The sequence below is a fragment of the Gnatocerus cornutus genome, unplaced genomic scaffold (assembly GCF_029298725.1).
Source record: "Gnatocerus cornutus isolate USDA-ARS CGAHR unplaced genomic scaffold, icGnaCorn1.1 ctg00000023.1, whole genome shotgun sequence".
NCBI classification, from domain to species: domain Eukaryota; kingdom Metazoa; phylum Arthropoda; class Insecta; order Coleoptera; family Tenebrionidae; genus Gnatocerus; species Gnatocerus cornutus.
The window spans coordinates 3,202,186-3,223,966 of NW_028275375.1; the positions used below are offsets into that span (position 1 = coordinate 3,202,186).

Consider the following 21,781-nt stretch of genomic DNA (forward strand, 5'->3'; position numbering starts at 1 on the left):
TAAAATGGGGCGAGATTACAACCCTCTGACGGCTGGTGGAGACAAACTTGATATGGGAGATTTATCAGTGAATTTTTCTCTATTTTTTGGGTCTAATGCCGTTGGGGTACATTTTCGATTTTTTACATTTTTACAGGGTGAATTTAAACGGGGCGAGATTACAACCCTCTGACGGCTGGTGGAGACAAACTTGATATGGGAGATTTATCAGTGAATTTTTCTCTATTTTTTGGGTCTAATGCTATTGGGGTACATTTTCGACTTTTCACATTTTTAGAGGGTGAATTAAAATGGGGCGAGATTACAACCCTCTGACGGCTGGTGGAGACAAACTTGATATGGGAGATTTATCAGTGAATTTTTCTCTATTTTTTGGGTCTAATGCCGTTGGGGTACATTTTCGATTTTTTACATTTTTACAGGGTGAATTTAAACGGGGCGAGATTACAACCCTCTGACGGCTGGTGGAGACAAACTTGATATGGGAGATTTATCAGTGAATTTTTCTCTATTTTTTGGGTCTAATGCCATTGGGGTACATTTTCGACTTTTCACATTTTTAGAGGGTGAATTAAAATGGGGCGAGATTACAACCCTCTGACGGCTGGTGGAGACAAACTTGATATGGGAGATTTATCAGTGAATTTTTCTCTATTTTTTGGGTCTAATGCCGTTGGGGTACATTTTCGATTTTTTACATTTTTACAGGGTGAATTTAAACGGGGCGAGATTACAACCCTCTGACGGCTGGTGGAGACAAACTTGATATGGGAGATTTATCAGTGAATTTTTCTCTATTTTTTGGGTCTAATGCCATTGGGGTACATTTTCGACTTTTCACATTTTTAGAGGGTGAATTAAAATGGGGCGAGATTACAACCCTCTGACGGCTGGTGGAGACAAACTTGATATGGGGGATTTATCAGTGAATTTTTCTCTATTTTTTGGGTCTAATGCCGTTGGGGTACATTTTCGACTTTTCACATTTTTAGAGGGTGAATATAAATGGGGCGAGATTACAACCCTCTGACGGCTGGTGGAGACAAACTTGATATGGGGGATTTATCAGTGAATTTTTCTCTATTTTTTGGGATCACTGCGACCGGGGTAGATGCTGGATTTTTACGATAACGGTGATGAAAAAGGCGGCAGCACAACCCCCTTTGATTATCCCTTTTCTGTATATTTTACACCAAAGTATTGATTGTTACAATGGGAGGTTATTATTCCAAAGTCAAATTGCCATAAATTTGAAAGAAAAGTAGCGAAATCATGAAAATACCCACGAAATTCCAGAATTTGTCTGGTCTACTGTAAAAAAAGCCGAGTGCTCGTTGTGTTGCCTATGTTACGGCGCAACCAAAAAGCCAATCCCAAGCTAACTTCAACGACATCTGTCGATGCAGCTTCGGGATCAGGATTAAAGGGTAAGTTAACTGCTAACTTTAAAATGTCGGTTATAATTTCTAATAAAATTTTTCTTGCAGTAAGTCCGTGTACAAAGATGATGGCAACGTTGGACCCAACAAGGTACGATTTTTTTCCTCCTGGGTGACGGGATTTGAACGACGATGGACCTCGCGATGCGATGTTTCTCCTTCAGAGTTACGTTTGCATTTTTTCGCGGAGCTAAATTTAGCTAAATGAATATAATAAACTCTTCGTAAATTCGGAACTTCCGCGATCGCGTCGCATCACCTCCTAGCAAGATCCGTCGAAACCGCGTCTTCCGCGAGTGTCAAAGTTAAACTCGAGTTTCGTAACACAGTGCCGAAGTAATTTTTAGTGCGCGAGATAATTTAGTGTCTTAAAAGTAAAATTAAAATCGTTTTTGAAACGAAGTGAGTGAGTGGTTCCTGGTTCCCGGTTCCTAGAGGGGGATGCAGTGGCAGGAGCGCGACGATACTTTGCTTATGAATCAGGATTAAAGGTAGGTCCATGTACGAAGACGATGGCAACGTTGGATCCAACAAGGTAGAATTTTTTCCTTCTGGGTGACGGGATTTGAACGACTTTGAACCTCGCGATGCGATGTTTTTTCTTTACGAGTTGTTCGCGGAGTGCAAGTGCATTCGTTGTTTGACAAGTGGTAGTAGTAGTGACACTGTATTAGTGTGTTAACATGCAGGTAAGAGAAAATTATGTTTAGCTAAATGAATACAACTCTTTTTATAACTCTTCGTAAATTCGGAACTTCCGCGATCGCAAGAACCGTCGAAACCGCGTCTTCCGCGAGTGTCAAAGTTAAACTCGAGTTTCGTAACACAGTGCCGAAGTAATTTTTAATGCGCGAGATAATTTAGTGTCTTAAAAGTAAAAGTAAAATCGTTTTTGAAACAAAGTGAGTGAGTGGTTCCTGGTTCTCATTTTCTTGAGGGGATGCAATGGTAGGAGCCTGCCGATACCGCTTAGGGATCAGGATTAAAGGGTAAGTTAACCGTCGTTTTGAAAATGTGGTACAATTTTCTAATAAAAAATTTCTATTGCAGTAGGTCCGTGTACGAAGACGATGGCGACGTTGGATCTCACAAGGTAGGATTTTTCCTTTTTGGTGTTGGGATTTTGCGTTTGCGGATTTTCGCGGAGTGTAAGTGTTCCCGTTTTTTTGCGCAGTGGTAGTGTTAGTGCTATGGTGTCAGTGTGTGTTAACATGCAGGTAAGAGATTATCAGTCGCCTAAATGTAAAACCCGGCATTGAAAACACCTTCGTAATTTATAAGCTTTTATTTTATTTATTATTAATAATTATTACTAATAAATAAAGTAAGAGCTTATAAGTTACGAAGGTGTATATATAGTATTATTATTTATACTTATTATTATATTATTATTAATTTTATTTTCCATCATTTAAAAGTAAAAGCGCTAACAAAGCTTTTTCAATTGCTCTGAAAATTAGAATTGAATGCAAATGTAGACTGTTACATTTAAGCGACTCGTACAATTAACGTCGTTTTCATTTCTTGAAAAAGACATTATTAGATAAAAGACGATTATACCCAGGTAAGCATACCATTTTATCCCTTTTTAACACTTTTTTTTTAGGTGTAACTCCGCCTGCAGCATCCTGAGGCCTGTTTCATAAAACTTACTGTGGTAATTTACAATTGTTGATATTTGTGATTGAACTAAAAATACCTTGGTAATTTACCTCAGAATGTTTTATGATACAAGCCCCCTGGGGTACGTTACGTATCACTAAGGACGCTGTTGCCGGTCCCAAGCCCGGAAAAAGGAGGAGGGTTTTTCGGCTAATTTAGAAAGAAACCTGCTTATTCTATAAAGGATTTTGAAGATTATTTCGCGGTTGGAGAAAAGACTGGAAACATAGATGGCAATGTACGGGAGAGTTGCTAGGACAGATTCCAAGACACCGTTGTCTAAGATTATAGAAACCAGTTTTGTCACAGAAAAATGAAGATGTTGGTCCAGCGAGAAGATAATAAAATAGTAAGTTCCCTTTGATTTGATTGATTTGTTTGATTTGTTGCATTTATTGGAAGTAAAAAGAAGCCAAAATCTAAGAACAAAAAAGAAAATTTGAATTAAATTCTTTGTGTATTATTGGTTGCCTACCCAATTTAATTTTTAACGTGACAGGAACTTTAAGCCCGTCTGGTTGTCGGTTGTCACTTTCTAGTAATTTTCGCCGGTTTTGTTGGCAGCTGCCGATCTCCCGTCTTGGTGACCTAACCTAACATTTTAGAAATCCCGTTGAAAGATGTTTAAAAAGTGAGTTTTCTTAATTATTACACCATTTCCACTCCATTTTTTAGATTCGACGAAAAGGAAAGCATTTCAGGCGTTTTGCAATTGAAATCGTCAGTTCAGAAAGGAATCCGCACAAAGTTGGTTGATTCATACCCCCATTTAGAAGGCGTTATCGATAACATTTTACCAAAAAAAGACGCCTTACGTATTGTCAAATGGTACAGTTTTAGCCCCCTTTATTATTTATTACTTAACCTCACTTTTTCTAGTCATGACCACATAGAAATTATAGTCAACTCTGGGGGAGAATTGCTGTTTTTTAGGCATAGAGAGGGGCAATGGATGCCAACGTTGAGATTATTTCACAAATGTAACGTTCGGAAATTTCCATGAAATTGTTTTAACCAAATTATGATTCAGATCCTTTCTTTTTACCAATGCAACAAGTAGATAAAGGTGCTATTAGGTTTGTACTAAGTGGGGCTAATATTATGTGTCCTGGACTGACATCTCCGGGGGCGAAAATGACGGAAGTCCCTAAGGACACTGTTGTGGTAAATTTAATTCAAAGAGACTGAGCACCAGAATAACTTGTTTTATAGGCGATTATGGCAGAAGGGAAACAACACGCTCTAGCAATAGGTAAAACCACTTTATCTACTGAAGACATGTAAGTTGCGTTATTGTGGTGATCTTCAGCTAAAGTGGTTGTTTCAGAGCGAAAATCAATAAAGGAATAGGCGTCGAAAATTGCCACTATCTCAATGACGGCCTCTGGCAGATGAAACCTGTTAAATAAACCGACGGATTGTTGGCCAACTTTTGTATTTATTGCATAATGAAGGGAATAAACTCTTTTCTAAAACTGTTTGTTTGCGCGGTTTGTTGCCTATCGTTTAGGCGCCCCGCAGGAATAAATTCCTGCGCTCGGCTCTCTCCGGCGCGATCGATCGCCCTCCTGCTTGTCCAACTCGCAATTCCTGCTGCTTCTGTTAAGTCCTGCTCTGAACAGAACGTTTGTGTGTTAGTAGCAGTGTTGATCGTGTGTAAAAGTGACATAATAAGCCGGGCGCAGTGTATGTGGTGCCATATGATGAACAGAAAATGACATCGACTACAACAATCCGAAAGTCGTACGGAAACAGAAAAATCTTTACGTTTCCTGAAGATTACTCTCTTCGATCTCCTAGACAAAGGCCGGGATCGGCCAATATCCCGAAGAAAAATGAAGAAACCGCCAAAGTTATTAAATACATCGATGATAACGTCATTGGGAAAAACAACGCCTTCCTGGGACCCTTCGGGAGACGAAAAGGTAGCTTTTGTGGTGTAAACAAATCAATCCGCGGTGGTCACTGCCAAATATCGCGGTTCAACTATTAATAGTGGGAAAAATCGCCCTTGAAAGCTCATTTTTATTGCGGACACGTGATGCGCTCCTGGGAACAAAAAATTCATGCACCGAAATTATCGACTGCAATTTCTCACTGCTATTTCCCCAATTCGATCGATACCGAGGTGAAATTAGTGAATTTCAAAGTCCCACTCGCTTTGTTTACTCAAATGATTCAGAAGTCTCCACAATTATTAACACCGGCCGCAATTTACATAATTTTCTTTCAAAGCAAACTGTACTCGATTTGTTTATTTATTGTAACATTCAAGTCATGATTGCCACCATTGCGGCGACCTATAAATACCAAAAATGTTCAGTTTTTAGCGCGGATTTGGCAGTGCCGGGAGATAATTCACGGACGTCATATCCTTTCAAAGTGGAGTGTTTTCCATTCGAAAGCCAGAATTCCGAATTGCTATTTTTGAAGAGTTGATATTGTTCGGGATTAATTGGTGGAACGCGTTTGCAGCGGATTTTTTATTCATAAATTCAGTTCTGTTTTCAATTTTCAGAGTTCAAAACTCGCCGTTTTCGTCCACTTTCTCGGTTCGAAATTTTGAGCTTTCATACATTTTCATTGTTCTTTCGGCTTCACTTTCACTTTCGTCTTCCTTTATCCCGCTTCTTCAAATTATCGAGATTCTTTAGATCTTTCGATTTTTCATATTCTTCCAATCCGAAAGACCTGAGCGGATTCTTTAGATTTAGCAAATTTTTCTTCAAGTCTTCTTCAGATTCTGACTTTCTATTTTTTTTAACCTCTTTTTAATACTTATTTTTGCAACTTGTTTTACCCACTAGACGTGTTTGTCCGCGAACCAATTTCGCACGAGTAACAAACAAGATTTTTTCTACAATCTTAGCTAAATCAAAATTTAACGTTAAATACGTTAAACGTTAGGTTTGCTCCAAAAATAAAAATTTCTAAAATCGGTCCCTTTTGCACAAAATTGTTACAATTTTGTGTCATTAATAAACAATTCCTTATTAGTAATTTCTCCAAATTTTATTGTTGGCGCATTAAAACTGGACACAATACGAATTTCATTAAAAAAAAAAGTTTTTAATTTACCCTGCAATAAAAGTTTTTAAAATCGGTCCCATTTTGTAGAATGTAGAATTTTACAATTTAGTGCAGATAATAAACCATTCATAATGAGTAGTTTTTCCAAATTTTATTGATGCAACATTAAAACTGCAGATTTTAAAAATTTAATAAAATTAATTAAAATTTTTGGTTCATCGTGAAAATAAAAATTTCTAAATGTGTTCCTTTAGCTCTAGAATTTTATAATTTAATAGAGTAATTAAACGATTAAAAATTAGTACTCTCTGTGAATATGAATGATGTAGCACTAAAACTGACAGTTATTTCAAATTTTGATACGAAAAAAATCTTTTTAGGTTTTACCCCAAAATAACAATTTCTAAAATGAGCCCATTTTGCACTAAAAACTCAACAAACAATTTTGTGCGGTTAATAAACAAATCTGAATCGGTTCGCTGCCGATTTTTTATTCATAAATTCCTCCAATTCTGTTTTCAATTTTCAGAGTATAAAACTTTTTTTCTTGTCGCCACTTTCTCGATTCGAAATTCTGAGCTTTCTTACATTTTCATTATTCTTTTGGATTCACTTTCACTTTCATCTTCCTTTATCGCGCTTTGTTTCTGCAGATGCTCGAGATTCTTTAGATCTCTAAATTTTTCAGATTCTTTTAATCCTAAAGACCTGAACGGATTCTGCAGATTAAGCAAATTTTTCTTCATGTCTTTTTCAAATTCTGAGTTTTTAGTTTTTTTAATCTCTTTTTAATACGTATTTTTGGAACTTGTTTTTAAAATATGTCTCATTGGCACAAAAATGTTACAATTTTGTGATATTAATAAACAATTCCTAATTAGTAACTTAGAGTCGATAAATGGGAATACAAAATGATCGTTTATTTACAGTGTCAATGCCTGTCAAAATTACATACTTTTATGTTTTAATGACAATTACAATGTCAAGTTTATATACCAAGCGCTTGAAAAGATTTTTTTTAGTTCTGTGAACTTTTTGGTTTGTCTATAAACTGAAGAAAAGTATGAAAATGTTGAATAATTCCGAGTTTTTTGCCGTAGTTCTTCTTATTGTTTGAATTAATTTTGAGATTAGTATTTGCGATCATAATTCATTATTTTCCTTCCATTATTTAGTCTGCTCCAATTTAAATAAAATCATCTCTTTCCGAACGTAATGAATCTGAAAATCAACAGAAAACTGGAGATAAAATTAACTTTTTCTACACTGTATACAACTCAAAACGTGTAAACAACACAAGACGAAAAGCAAATTTTTGATTACGCACGGCGAGCGTCTCTTTGTGCTAATAAATTTGTGCTCTTGTTGACTCGAAACGAATCTAATTAAATTGTACTTTATCCACCAAAACTCGCAATTTTGTGACGCAACGTGCGTTGATTGTGGCCATTAATCAGCGAACGCACATTTGCTGCTCTCTGCCTAATTACAGCACATGTAACCCAAATTGTTTCGCGGAAAAAAATTCAGGACACAACTCGACGCATGAATTCCATTTCCACGAATCTAGTAATAGTCGTCGTATTTTCCTAGACAGTGTGTCGCTTCGTCAATAATAACTTAGTTTTTCCAAGTTGAACGAACTGAAATTTTCTCGGAAATTAAACTAGGACAAGGATGGTATGATTTTCGTTGTTTTGTTTCGACGCCACGTGTCGAATTATCGATTTAGGGGTGACCTACCCTCACACCATCATCGGTGGGTTTTGTTATTACGAGTGCGATAACCCCGCTCCCGAAAAAGACACCCCTTTGTACCGCACTATTATGGAATCGTGGTTCATCGGCCGTGATTTTTTAATCGTATTTTGATCAGATAACGAAGACATGTTGACAGTGTATGCAAATATTGTTCTTGGAATGACGAGCTCAATTATTTTTAAAGCGTGTTGAACAAATTTACTTTTGATTCGGTGCCAATTCGATCTGTGACTTTCGAGATTTTTAATTGAGGAAGAAATGAAATTTCTGGTTTACTGGGAATTGTGCGGTTTTAAATGCACCTGCTGAGTTGCTTAATTGGTTATGTTGCTATTCGGGTCGACAATAACATTTCAAATTGTTTATTGGCTGCATTTCAGAGTTTTTATAATTGTGCTCGCGATTGCTTTCAAAATACCGGATTTTATGGCAGTTTGATACATTCCAGGCGCTTTTTTTATTTTAATCGCATTTTTTTAAAGTGGCATTGAATACAAACTTATCATTGTCAGACTTATCTGGGTATTTGCATAAACACTCGTTCGCCAATTTTGAGTCATCACAATATGTAAAACTGTGTCAGCATACTTTTAAAATTTGCTTTTTCATTTACCTACGCCGCAGATAACAAACGTGTTGTTATTTGTGGTACTGCCAGACTTAATCTCTTTCGAGAAAATGATAACGAAAGTGCTGGAAAATCCTTTTATAACAATGCGACAGGATAATCCTCGATGTTTGGTAATTTTGTATTAGAAGTTTAGATAATTGGAATTTAGAATATGAGAATAATTTGGAGCTTTAGCATCTAAGGGTCTAACTTTTTGGTACAAGTTAAAACTGAAATTTTCTAAACTCGGTGCTTTTTGTTCTCAAATTTTGCCATGTTGTACAATAAATAAACGAATTTAAATTAGTTATTCCTCAAAATTTAATAATTTAGGATGAAAACTGCCAAAAATAAAAATTGTATTCAAAAATGGGAATTTTTTGGTTTGTCTTCAAAATAAGAATATAAAAAATTGCTCCTCTTCGTTTTTTTTTTAATTATCTGCAGTTTATTAACTATCTAGAATTAGTCACTTCCTCAAATTTGATTAATGAAACATGAAAACTGCGAATGTTGCAAATTTAATTTAAAAATAATATAAATTTTTCAGTTCATTCTGAGTTTGAAAATTTCTAAAAACCGGTCTTTTTTGCTCCAGAATTTTGTAATTTTATAGAGTTATTAAAGAAGGAAAAATTAGTAATCTCCATAAATATGAATGATCTTCCATTAAAATTGCTAAAATTTCATATTTTAATAAGAAAAAAAAATGGTATTTTAAGGTTTGACTCCAAAATAAAAACTCCTAAAATCAGTTCCTTTTGCACAAAAATGTAACATTTGCAGTTAATAAACAATTTTGAATAGGTAATTTCCTAAAGTTTTATTGATTCAGCATTAAAACTCCAGATAATATAAATTTAAATAAAAAAAATTGAAATTTTTTGTACATCCTGAAAATGCAAATTTCTAAAATCGGTTTCTTTTGTTCTACAATTTTACAATTTTGTGCAGATAATAAACGATTTTGAATTAATAATTTGCCTAAATTTTATTGATGCAGCATTGAAACTTATTAAAAAAAAATTTTTGGTTTATTCTGAAAATAAAACCGATTTTTTTGGTCTCGAATTTTGTAATTTGGTAGAGTTCTTAAACGATAAAAAGTCAATAAACTCCATAAATATGAATGATGTACCATTAAAACTTCCGAAGTTTCGGATTTTCTTAAACAAACGGTATTTTTAGGTTCGACTCCAAAATAAACATTCCTAAAATGGGCTGTTTTTGCACAAAAATGTTACACTTTTCCAAGCTAATAAACAATTCCGATTTAGTAATTTCCCCAAATTTTACTGATGCAGCATTAAAATTGTGGACAATACTACTTTTATTCGAAAAGAACTTTTTTTTTATCCTGAAAATGAAAATTTGGAAAATCGCTCTCTTTTGGTCTAAAATTTTACAATTTTGAGTAGATAATAAACGATTTGAAAATAGTAATTTCCCCAGGTTTTATTAATTCAACATTAAAACTGCAGATTTTACAAATTTTATAAAAAAAATGAAATTTTTGATTTATCTTGAAAATAAAAATTTCTTAAATCAGCTCCTTTGTCTCTAGAATTTTATGATTTGATAAAGTTATTAAACGATGAAAAATTAATAATTTGCGTAAATATAAATGATGTAGCATTAAAACTGACAAATTTTCAAATTTTTGTAAGAAAAAAATCGTATTTTTAGATTTGATTCCAAAATAAAAATTCTTAAAATGGATTTTTTTTGGACAAAATTGTTACAATTTTGTGCAGTTAATAAACAATTCCGAATTGGCAATTTCTCTAAATTTCATTGATGCAGCATCAAAACTCCGGACAATGCAAAAAAAACTTAGTTTTAAAAATTAGTAATTTCTCTAATTATGAATGTTCTAGCATTGAAATTGCCAAGGATACAATTTTTTTAAAATTTTTGGTTTGACCTTATTTTTTTTTGTAATTGGTTCCTTTTGCTTTACAATTTTACACTTTTGAATGATTATTAAACGATGCAGAATTGGTAATCTCCCAAAATTTCACTCATGTTGCATCAAAACTGGATAACTGCCAGCGTTACAAATTTGATTAATATTTTTTTGAAAATTTGTTTCTGAGAAATTTGGTTCTGGGATTTACACCTTCATAAATTTAGAATACAAAATCTTTTCTGAACGTGTAAGAACATTCATTTCAAGACCTACACTTTCAAGTTCAGAATGTAGACCTTGGAAGATCAGAAAATCAGTCAACTCATCTCTAGTAATTCAGAATTTCAAGGTCCCACTCTAAATGAGTCCTTTTCTGCGGAGCCAAAACGCGCTTTCTTGGCTAATTTCGCCCAGAAATTCCGTAACTGACCATCTTACCGTGTCCTCAAAAATCGCTCTTCGAATTCTCCGCCTTTTTACCTCGAACCAGTTGACATAATTAGCCCGAATCTATACTTATCATCGCCCCGACCCTGTATATTCCAATCTCATGACATGAAAATTATAGCGTGATGTACAACTAGAAATTAATCGCTCTCTCATTTTGCCAATAACCGAGACGCAATCTCACAACCACGTGATTCCTGCCGGAAAATTGCAAATGCAATTCGTGGAAAATCCAGCGCGCATATGTTAGTTTTCATTTGATTGAATGGGAATGTATTGAGGGTATTCTTAGGTTGGCATAGGTTTCTGTTTTGGCTAGCTTTATGAATTTCGCCATTGTACTCCATAAAGAATTGATTCCAAGGTTTGGAAATTAATTTTATCAGCGCCCGGATGTATCACTCTTCAGATATTGTTGATTTCAGTCCGGTGGTAACAAAGCAGCCTTCAGTGAGGGACGGACAATAATCGCGTATAAATATTAATGAATTTGCGGCCACACGTCTGATATTTTTCCTCAGCCATTTGGGCGTCGTCCAATCGTTGAACCCCTTGATAAACTTTGCTCTGATCTTATAGAAATAACCACGAAATTATTGCACAATTCGTTAAATGTCAGCTGTGATGCGAAACCGCAATATTGTTTCGTAATAACAAGCGTCCGCGCTAGACTTCAAGTCGCCTTTCATCGCTCCAAGCTGTGCTTGTTTTGCCCGACTTTATCAGAATTTATTCAGCGGTGATGTCATTGCCGCTTTTTATTTCATTTAATAGTGTAGAAAGTCTGTTTGTTTATTCCACAGCGACACGTGGCGTGGCCGTGAATTTCGTCGTTTTGTCCATTTCCGCGCGATGCCCGCATTGTCAAGGTAAAAATTCGCAGGAGCATGCAGAAGAAAGTTTGATTCATTTCGATTTTCCGGATTATGCGCTTCCTGTGACTTTCTATTTTTTGCACTTTCTCGAAGGCGAGCATTGTTTTAGAGGAAAAGGAAGTCGTTTGTCAGACTATTTTTGAAGCAGCGACTGTCGGTGCACGAGGCTTCGAACCAAAGGTCGGGAAATTTAAATGAGCGCTGCGTTTTTCACATGTTGGTACGATTGACATTGCAGAACTGTCAAGATAATGACGTATTTGCATATAAATTAGTGTTTAACCTCAATCGGTTAGTGAGGTGACGACAGAGCTGCCAACATGATTTTATTTTTGCAGCTTTTTTGAAAAATCATTGACGTTTTACTGTTATTTTAACGTCACGGAGTGAGGTTGAATTCACGTGCGGATAATAATTACTGATAATTTATAATGTCAATTGCTACAAACAATAGATTCCCAAGAGTGCAACAGTTGCTTCCGGGAGTTTTCAATGATTTTGCTTGCGTGATTTCTGTACCTACATGCTATGCAAGACGTTTTTATAAAGTCCTTTCTAGTCGATATAAATTAGCTTTTATAGTGGAGAAAATCGAGGAAGAGGGAGATTTTGGGGTAATTCTTTTTTTTCTCATCCAGAAATTCAAATTTTATTGATGCAGCATTAAAACTCCGGACAATACAAATTTTATAAAAAGGGAATTTTTGGTTTATCGTGAAGATGAAAATTTCTAAAATCGGTCCTTTTTGCTCTAGAATTTTACAATTTTGGGGAGATAATAAACAGTTCGGAATTAGTAATTTCCCTAGATTTTATGGATGCAGCATTAAAACTGCAGATTTTACAAATCTTATAAAAACATGAAATTTTTGGTTTATCCTGAAAATGAAAATTTCTAAAACCGGTCCCTTTAGCTCTAAAATTTTATAATTTGGTAGAGTTATTAAACGATGAAAAAATAGTAATCTTCATAAATATGAATGATGTAGCACTAAAACTACCAAAGTTTTAAATTTTTATAAGAAAAAAAGAAATTATTTAGGTCTGACCCCAAAATAAAAATTTCTAAAATTGGTCTTTTTCGCACTAAAATATTACAATTTTGTATCGTTGATAAAGTTGATAAGTCCAAATTAGACATTTCTCCAAATTTTATTGTTGCCGCATTAAAACTCCGGACAATACAAATTTTATTCAAAAAAAAATTTTGATTTATCCTGAAAATGAAAATTTTTAAAACTGGTAGCTTTTGTTCTACAATTTTTCAATTTTTTGTTGATAATAAACGATTCGAAATAAGTAATGTCCTTAGATTTTATTGATGAAGCATTAAAAGTGCAGATTTTACAAATTTTATAAAAATAAATTGAAATTTTTAGTATATCCTCAAAATAAAAATTTCTAAAACCGGTTCTTTTAGCTCTAGAATTTTGTAATTTGGTAGAGGTATTAAACGATGAATAATTAGTAATCTCCGTAAATATGAATGATGTAGCACTAAAACTGCCAAAGTTTGAAATTTTTATAAGAAAAAATAGTATTTTTATGTTTGACCCTAAAATAAAAATTTCTAACATGGTTTTTTTTTGCACAAAAATGTTACAATTTTATGCAGTTATTAACAATCCAGAATTGGTGATTTCTCCAAATTTTATTGATGCAGCATTAAAACTTTGGCTAATACAAATTTTATTGAGAAAAATTGAAATTTGTGGTTTATTCTGAAAATATTTATTTTTAAACTGGTCCTTTTAGCTCAAAAACTTTGTAATTTCGTAGTTACAAAACGATGAAAATGAGTAATCTCGATAAATATGAATGATGTAGCATTAAAACTGCCAAATTTTTATAAGAAAAAAAAGGTATTTTTAGGGTTACTCCAAAATAAAAATTTCTAAAATAGGTCTTTTTTGCACAAAAATGTTACAATTTTATGCAATTAATAAACAGTTCCGAATTGGTAATTTCAATTAAAATTCCGGATCATACAAATTTTATTAAAAAAAATGGAAATTTTTGGTTTATCCTGAAAGTGAAAATTTCTAAAATATGTTCCTTTTGTTCTTCAATTTTGTAATTAAGTAGATTTATTAAACGATAAAAGTTTAGTAAGTTCCGTAAATTTGAATGATTTAGCATTAAAATTGCCAAAGTTTAAAATTTTTATAAGAAATATAAATGAGAATTTTCACAATATTATTGCTGAAGTGGTATCAACTTAGTTCCCTACATCTTTTCCTATGCCTTTTCCTTTTTTTTTAATCTCATTATGTATCTAGCAAAGCCCTGATTTGATTTTTGGCCTCACCATCACCAAATCAATAATCAGATAATTTATCTCATTTATCTCTGTCCACAATAATCTTCATAAAACCTTCCGTACTTTTATCAAGGCCTCAAACTGGCTAAACAGATTTATCTAATAGTTTGTCTGCTGTATTATCAGTCCCAACCTTCGTAGTTTTGCAAGTGTAAATCTCGATAATAGTCAGATTTTTGCCAAACCTATAAATACCAAAAACCATAAATTCGGAAGATGTTGAGATCCTAAAATATTTTCTAATATCTTATAGAGTACGCAAACGTAGAGCGCTATTAAAATCTATTTTAAGGGAAGTGTAGAATACCAAAGAATAAAAATAATCAAATTGGCGAATCCGTAACAGTTTAGCCGCTTTTGTAAAAAATGTCTTCGCCCTGTTTTCCCCTTTCTGCGCGTTAGTGCTCGTGGAACTTCCCCGCGAATTGGGGCCAACTGCGTTGCCAACACTCTCTTCATCCTGATTTATCATTTTGAATGAATCCGCAGCTAAACACTTAAAAAGCGATTAATTTGTTGACGTTATTGAAACGCACGTTCTTTTATGATGTTAGCAAATTGTTTGTTCCATCAGGGTCAATCCTGTTGTAATTATCTTAACGTCGTTGCTTTTCGTCTTCTATGAATCAGCTCACAATAAATTTATCCAGACGAGGACAATTTAAATTAAACTGTGCCATAAGTCACTGTCACAGGAGGTCAATGGCGAGTCGCTCAGGTGCATCAGAGAAAGCATAACTTGGCGACATGCACTTTCCTTGAATTTCCGCCAATCGATTCGGAGAAAAAGGGTCTTTATATAGCGTGGAGTATAATCAAGTCGTAAAACCTACCTCCTCAGGTTTTGCTTTTTTTACTTCTGCAACGAGCTATTTTTAACCGTGACCAAGTGACTGCAAAGCAGACTACTTCTTCGAGTTTTTATTCTTTTTGGTCATGCAAACTGATTAGAGGTGGGTTCTAAACATGCAATTACTTCCATTGACGAAAATAAATTACTACTTTGGTTTTTGCTTGGTTTCTGAATGGAACTAATGGCGGTTATTACGTTGATGGAGATAATAGCATATTTATGACGCATTGAATTTCTGATGTCATGGGTGAGAATCGACAGAAATTGCACCTTGTAACTATCTTGCAGCAGTTTGCTAATTATCACGTTCGACGTTATTTTAATAGTAAATTGGAAGTGGGAAGATGGGCTCTGATAGGACTTCCAAACAACAACAAAATATGGAGCGAAGACGTTCTAATTCCCATTTTTATTTAACAATGTAATTAGGTACTTAAGTATGGCAAATAAAATAACTAAAGCACGTGATAATATTGGCACTTGAGATTGGAGTCTTGGAACTTTGTTTGATTTCATGAGTATGATAAGGAAGTGAGATACAGGAGTTTCTATCTGACATTTTCAATTCTTTTATTCTGCTTTTATTATTTTCACACTTTTTAATTTTTTATGAAATACTTATGATTCCGGAAAAAATCCACCGAAATAGATTTACATTTTGATTTGAGATATTGAATTTTCGATTTCAACATCGTAAAACCGGATTCTTGGCAACAAAAGCACAAGAAAAACAGTGGCGAAAACCGCATCTTTCTATCTGACATAGTTTCGGAGATTCTCAGCATTAAAAATTCTGGAAAAAAATACACCGGAATAGATTTACATTCTAATTTCAGCAATCAAATTTTTGAGCTTGGGGAATGTTAAACCGGATTTTTGGCAACAAAAGCACGAGAAAAACAGTGACGAAAATCGCATCTTTCTATCTGACATAATTACGGAGATGGAGCGTTGAAAATTCCGGAAAAACTACGCCGAAATAGGTTTACTTTCTAATTTAAGCAAATACATTTTTGATTTTGGGAAATGTAAAACCGGTTTTTTGACAACAAAGGCACTAGAAAAGCGATGGCGAAAACCGAATTTTTCTATCTGATATAGTTCCGGAGATATTGTGCGTTGAAAATTCCGGAAAAAATACCCCGGAATAGATTTAGATTATAATTTGAGCATTTAAATTTTTGAATTCGGGAAAAATCTAAAATCGGATTCTAGATAACAGTGGCGAAAACCATATGTTTCGATTTGATATAGTTTCGGAGATATTGAGCATTGAAAATTCCGGCAAAAATGACACCTGAAAAGATTTACTTTTTCATCTGAACAATTAAATTTTTGAATTCGGAAAATGTAAATCCGGATTCTTGACAATAAAACCACGAAACAAATAGTGGCGAAAACCGCATCTTCTATCTGACATATTTCCAGAGATACAGAACGTTGAAAATTCCGGAAAAATTAATGCACGAAGTAGATTTACATTTTAATTGGAGCAATCGAATTTAGGTATGTCACGCCGGATTTTTAACAAGAAAAACGCAAGAAAACAGTGCCAAAATCGCATTTTTCTATCTAACATAGTTCCAGAGATCTTGAGCACTGAAAATTCCGAAAAAATTCGGAATAGATTTTCATTATAATTTGAGCGATCAAATTTTTGAATTCGGAAAATGTAAAACCGAATTTTTGGCAACAAGGGCACTAGAAAAGCGATGGCGAAAACTGCCTCTTTCTTTGTCGTAGTTTCGGAACTATGGAACACAGAAAATGTCGAAAGATAATCCACGGAAATAGATTTATATGTAAGAGCAACAAAAATGGAAGAAAAACAATGGTCAAAACTGCATTTTTGTATTTTTCTTAGTTCTGGAGATATGAACCACTGAAAATTCCGGACAAAAATTCAGCAAAATAGATTTAAATTCTAATTTGAGCTATTGAATTTTGGAATTTGGGGTATGTAAACCCGGATTTTTAACTATAAAAGCAGGAGAAAAACGATGACCAAAATTGCATTTTTCTACCCCTCTTAGGACCGGAGATATGGTACACTGAAAAATCCAGAAAAAAATTCCACCGAAATAAATTTTTATACATTTTAGTTTGAGACATTTAATTTTCCAATTTAGGTATGTAAGACTGGATTCTTGGCAACAAAAGCGCGGTACAAACGATGCTGCAAAGCGTATTTTTCCACCTATCTTAGTTCCGGAGATATGTAACATTGAAAATCCCGGAAAAATTGAATCGGACTGAATCTTTGAATTCTCAGTATGTTAAACCGGATTCTTAGCAACAAAATCGCGAGAAAAATGATCGAGAAAACCATATGTTTTTATCTGTCATAGTTCAGAAATTTCGGTTTTTTTAGGGGTTGTGCGATAAAATTTCGTCTGCGGGCATAATTTATCTCTTTCGGTCTTCGATACCAAAATAACTAAATAATGTTTGGTCTTTTTTTTTCAATTTTTTAGTCTTCGGAGTTTTCCATTCTAGACCTCAGCAAATTCTTATTGCGTCACTGAAATCTTCTGGCCAAATTGCAGATGAATTAATGACAATTTGCACTTATTCAAATCGCTATGAGTTTTCTGGCAGAATCTGTATCTAATTCCAAGCCAAAATTTCCAAAATCTGAAATTTTTATGAAATTAAAATTCAGACCAAACCGCCACGCACCGATTGTTGTTACGCTACGACAAATAACTGCAATTTACATATGAATAGCCACGTGGAAAAAGGAGAGGTCAATATTTGTGTCCTAAATTTATGAAAAATTTCATTCGTAAATTCGCAACTTTTACCGCTTCCTGTTTATACCCGCTAATTTATTTCGTCTTAAATGTCGCCACATAAAATCCAATTTTATGAGAGCAAGAACAAAGACCTCAGTGCCTTTTATATCTTCAGGAAGGTCCAAAACCGAGCCGACAAAAAAAATCCAACCGCTCTTTTTCAAGGCCACAACATGTTGACTAATTTTAAACAATATTTATAGACTGCCAACTTACTGATACAAAGATGCGTGTTTTGAACTGTGTCCAGACTTGTTAGCAGTGACTTTGGAGCGCTTCCCGATGCGGATTCGGGTGATTTCACGTGATTTTCGAGTGAAAATTTGACATTCCAATTGAAGCTCTTGGTGACATTGATCGGCAATCCGGTTCTATCACGATTCAGACAGTCTTTAAAAGTTTTTCCACGTGTGTGATAAATGGTTGAATAAATATTAATTTAACGATCTTTTAGGGAGTTCCACGTGTTGCCTTTATTAGGATCCACACGTGTCTTGCTCCTGAACAGACAGCTTGGATCTCTGCGTATTTATAGGACCTCGTAAATTACCCAACAGTAATTGAAGGATTAGTTGAATTTTCTCATTAGCTCGTGTAAATATTTGCGTGTTGCTGATAAGAAATGGAGAGATCCCATTCACCTTCACAGGCTTCGAGTTCAACATATTGACTGTGGCCCTATCGTAGCCGTTGATCGATATTGTCGAGGTCCTTGATAGTGCTAATGTGGGTCAGGATTAAATCATTATTTATATACTATAATACAGTGGCGAAAAACAATCTTCGAGGGTTGGTAATGGTGAAACAAGGGCCTTGTTCTGGAAACCCATTTTTGGATTTAGTAGAACGTTATTTCCGATTTATGGGGTGATGTGGTGTTTCAATAAACGATGAAGGACACTGGATAATTACGGGTTAGAGCTAACACAATTTCCTGAAAACGCGGGGGGGTTATTACACGCTCGAGTTGATCTACTGGAGTGATTAAGTGGGTAATTGTTGCAAATTGGGTCAAGATCGGAAGAAATGACGATTCGGGAGAAATTCCCTTGCAACGGGGTGAAGTTTGGGAAAATTGAGCTCTGTTCTATTGTTGCAGCACTTGTAAACAAGAAGGAATGGAATTGTGCGTTTTAAATTCGCCTGAATTGATAAGGTGACACGTGCTGGGGAAAAATGCACATAACACATGCAAGCATTCTTTATAGATAGCTTTAACTGAAGAATTTCACTTTCAATTTGACCTCAAGCTTCGTCTCAAATTAATTTTTCGAATGTTACAAAAAATGTAATTCCTGGATTTTTTTACGTTTGTAGTTTTGAAGTTTTATAACTGACATTTTTAACTTTGTATTAATGGGACTTGAAGACATAATTACACACATGAACTGTGCAAATTTCAAAATTTTGCAACCAGAAATAAAATTTTTAGAATTTTTTTAATTTGCGGCCGAACCAAAAAAATTCAATTCTTCTACTTCTAAACGTCATGGCTTTGGCAGTTTTAACGCTATGCCAATGGTATTTTTAGGGTTCATTGGTATCACCTCGATAATTAACTGCTAAATTACAACATTTAAATGAGAAATACAATTTTTTGGAAATCTATAAATACTGTGGTTTCAGTACGTAAACCAAAAATGTCTAATTTTTTTTGAAGTTTTGTATCTTTGATATTTTTAAATTTATATTCATGGGACTTAGAGATACAATTTGCTTCAGTATCCTTATCAAGTGTGCCAAATTTCAAAATTTTGCACCAATAAATAAATTTTTTAGAAATTTTTATTCTCAGGATGAATAAAAAATTCTCAAATTTTTTAGCAAACTTGGTAACTTTGATAGATTTAACCCTATAGCAACGGATTTTGTCTATTTTATTTTTTCCATTGCATTTATTATTTCGAATTGCAAAATTTTCCAAAATGAAATAGAATTTTTATTTTTTTTTTTATTTTGAGGACGATTAAAAAAAACAGCTCTTGTACTAAACGTCATAACTTTGGCAGTTTTAACGCTATATCAATGGCACTTCAAGGTTTTATTGGTATTATTTCACTAATTAACTGTGCTAAATTACAACATGTTAGAACAAGAAATATAATTTTTGGGAATTTTATAAACATGTGGTTTGAGGACGAGAACCAAAAATCTTCAATTTTTCTTTGAAGTCTCATATCTTTGAAATTTTTAAAGTTATATCCATGGGATTTAAGCACATAATTTCCTTCAGTATCTTTATCAATTGTGCCAAATTACAAATTTTTGCACCAACCAATAGAATTTTTAGAATTTTTTATTTTCACTATGAATCAAAAATTTCCAAATTTTTTAGCAAATTTCGTAACTTCAATAGTTTTAACCCTATAACAACGGCTTTTGGAGATTTTAAGGGTTTATTGGTAACATTTCACTTATTAACTGTGCTAATTTATAACATTTTAGATCAAGAAATAGAATTTTTTGGAATTTTATGTAGTTTGAAGTCTCTTAACTTTAAAATTTTTAAAGTTATATTTATAGGACTTAGGAATATAATTTCCTTCAGTATCATTATCAATTGTGCCAAATTCCAAAATTTTGCACCAACAAATAGAATTTTAAGAAATTTTTATTTCCAGGATGAATAAAAAATGTACAAATTTTATAGCAAATTTCGCAACTTTGATAGTTTTAATCTTATAACAACGGCTTTTGGAGATTTTATTTTTTTTATTATATTTATTAAGTACCAAATTCCAAAATTTTTGAACAAGAAATAGATTTTTTTTTTATTTTGAGGAGGTACCAAAAAATCCAACTTTTGGACTAAACATCTTAACAGTGGCAGTTTAAACGTTATGTTAATGGCACGTTAAGGGTTCATTGGCATCAGTTCACTAATTCACTGTGCTAAAGTACAACATTTTAGAACAAAAAATATAATTTTTGAGAATTTTGTAAGTATGTTGTTTGAGAACGAGAACCAAAAATGTTCAATTTTTTTTAAAGTCTTAACTTTGAAATTTTTAAAGTTATATTCATGGGACATAGGGCTATAATTTCCTTCATTATCGTTATCAATTGTGCCAAATTACAAAATTTTGCACCAACAAATAGAAGTTTTAGAATTTTTTATTCCCAGGATAAACCAAAAATTTCCAAATTTTTTATTGAATTTATTAATTAGACCAAATTCCAAAATTTTAGAACAAACAGAATTATAGAGAAATTTAGAGTTTGAGAACGAACACAAGTTTCCAAATGATCTTTTAAATTTCACAACTTTGGTATTATCAATGCTAAATCAATTGAACGTGGAGATATGACTTCTTTCAATTTACTTATCAATTGTGTCTAATTCCAAAAGTTTCCAACAAAAAACAGAAATGTTTTTCATCAACTTTATCGATAATTTCTCTCCACTTCAATTTTCGTGGACCTTGCTTCTACCGCTCCTTTTTTATCTGTTTGTTTCGCGTTATGTTTATGCTCTTGTCCTGTTTATTTAATCAGAGATCAGGAAGTTCGTCATTTCTGTGTATTCTGTCATATTTTGAAACTTTATACTTCGGAGTTAAGTAACTGGTTATTGCTCCTTTTATCTGTAAACAGCACAAATATTAATCATTTTTATTATGTTTAGAACAATTTTATTATGCACTCGTTCCACTTCGAATCATCATAAAATTGCAGTAAAAATTTCTCAATCAATTTCACCGAGCGACGTTTCAAGGATACCAATTACTATTTTAGTAGGTTTTTAAAAAATTCGACACTTTTTTTACTCGCTGAATTAATTATCTTCAATACCACTTATCGACTGTAATGAATCTTGTTTTATCTCTGATTTGTTTAAACATGGCTAAACAATATTTACAAACTGTTACCATGCTCATTTTTCCTCGTCCTCGTCACATTTTTATCACTTATTGTTGTTGTCAATAAACAATTTCGGCTATTGTTAAACAAACTGGGAAGATTAAATCCAATTCTTTGTCATCTTATGTTATTTTCCGATAAGTTGAGATAATCGTCTTAGTTACATTCGCACTGATAACGTGCCAGCCTGTCTGTTATTTCACTGATAAAAAATTTTCA

General features: G+C 33.5%; 2 protein-coding genes across 2 annotated transcripts in view; both read left to right on the forward strand.

The window, feature by feature from the left end:
• The first annotated feature begins 3,637 nt into the window (after nt 1-3,637).
• Nucleotides 3,638-4,576, forward strand: MCTS1 (malignant T-cell-amplified sequence 1 homolog). Its single transcript, XM_088048662.1, has 6 exons — nt 3,638-3,732; nt 3,777-3,929; nt 3,981-4,081; nt 4,132-4,265; nt 4,314-4,381; nt 4,429-4,576. Exons 1-6 carry the CDS (start codon nt 3,722-3,724, stop codon nt 4,508-4,510), a joined length of 549 nt encoding a protein of 182 aa, XP_087904788.1. The 5' UTR covers nt 3,638-3,721; the 3' UTR covers nt 4,511-4,576.
• A 97-nt stretch (nt 4,577-4,673) lies between these two features.
• Nucleotides 4,674-21,781, forward strand: part of LOC148166403 (uncharacterized) — a 28,444-nt gene continuing 11,336 nt past the window's right edge. The window contains exon 1 of the mRNA XM_088048661.1: nt 4,674-5,026. Coding sequence (XP_087904787.1) covers nt 4,816-5,026 — 211 coding nt within the window. The 5' untranslated portion in view covers nt 4,674-4,815. The remainder of the gene's footprint in view (nt 5,027-21,781) is intronic.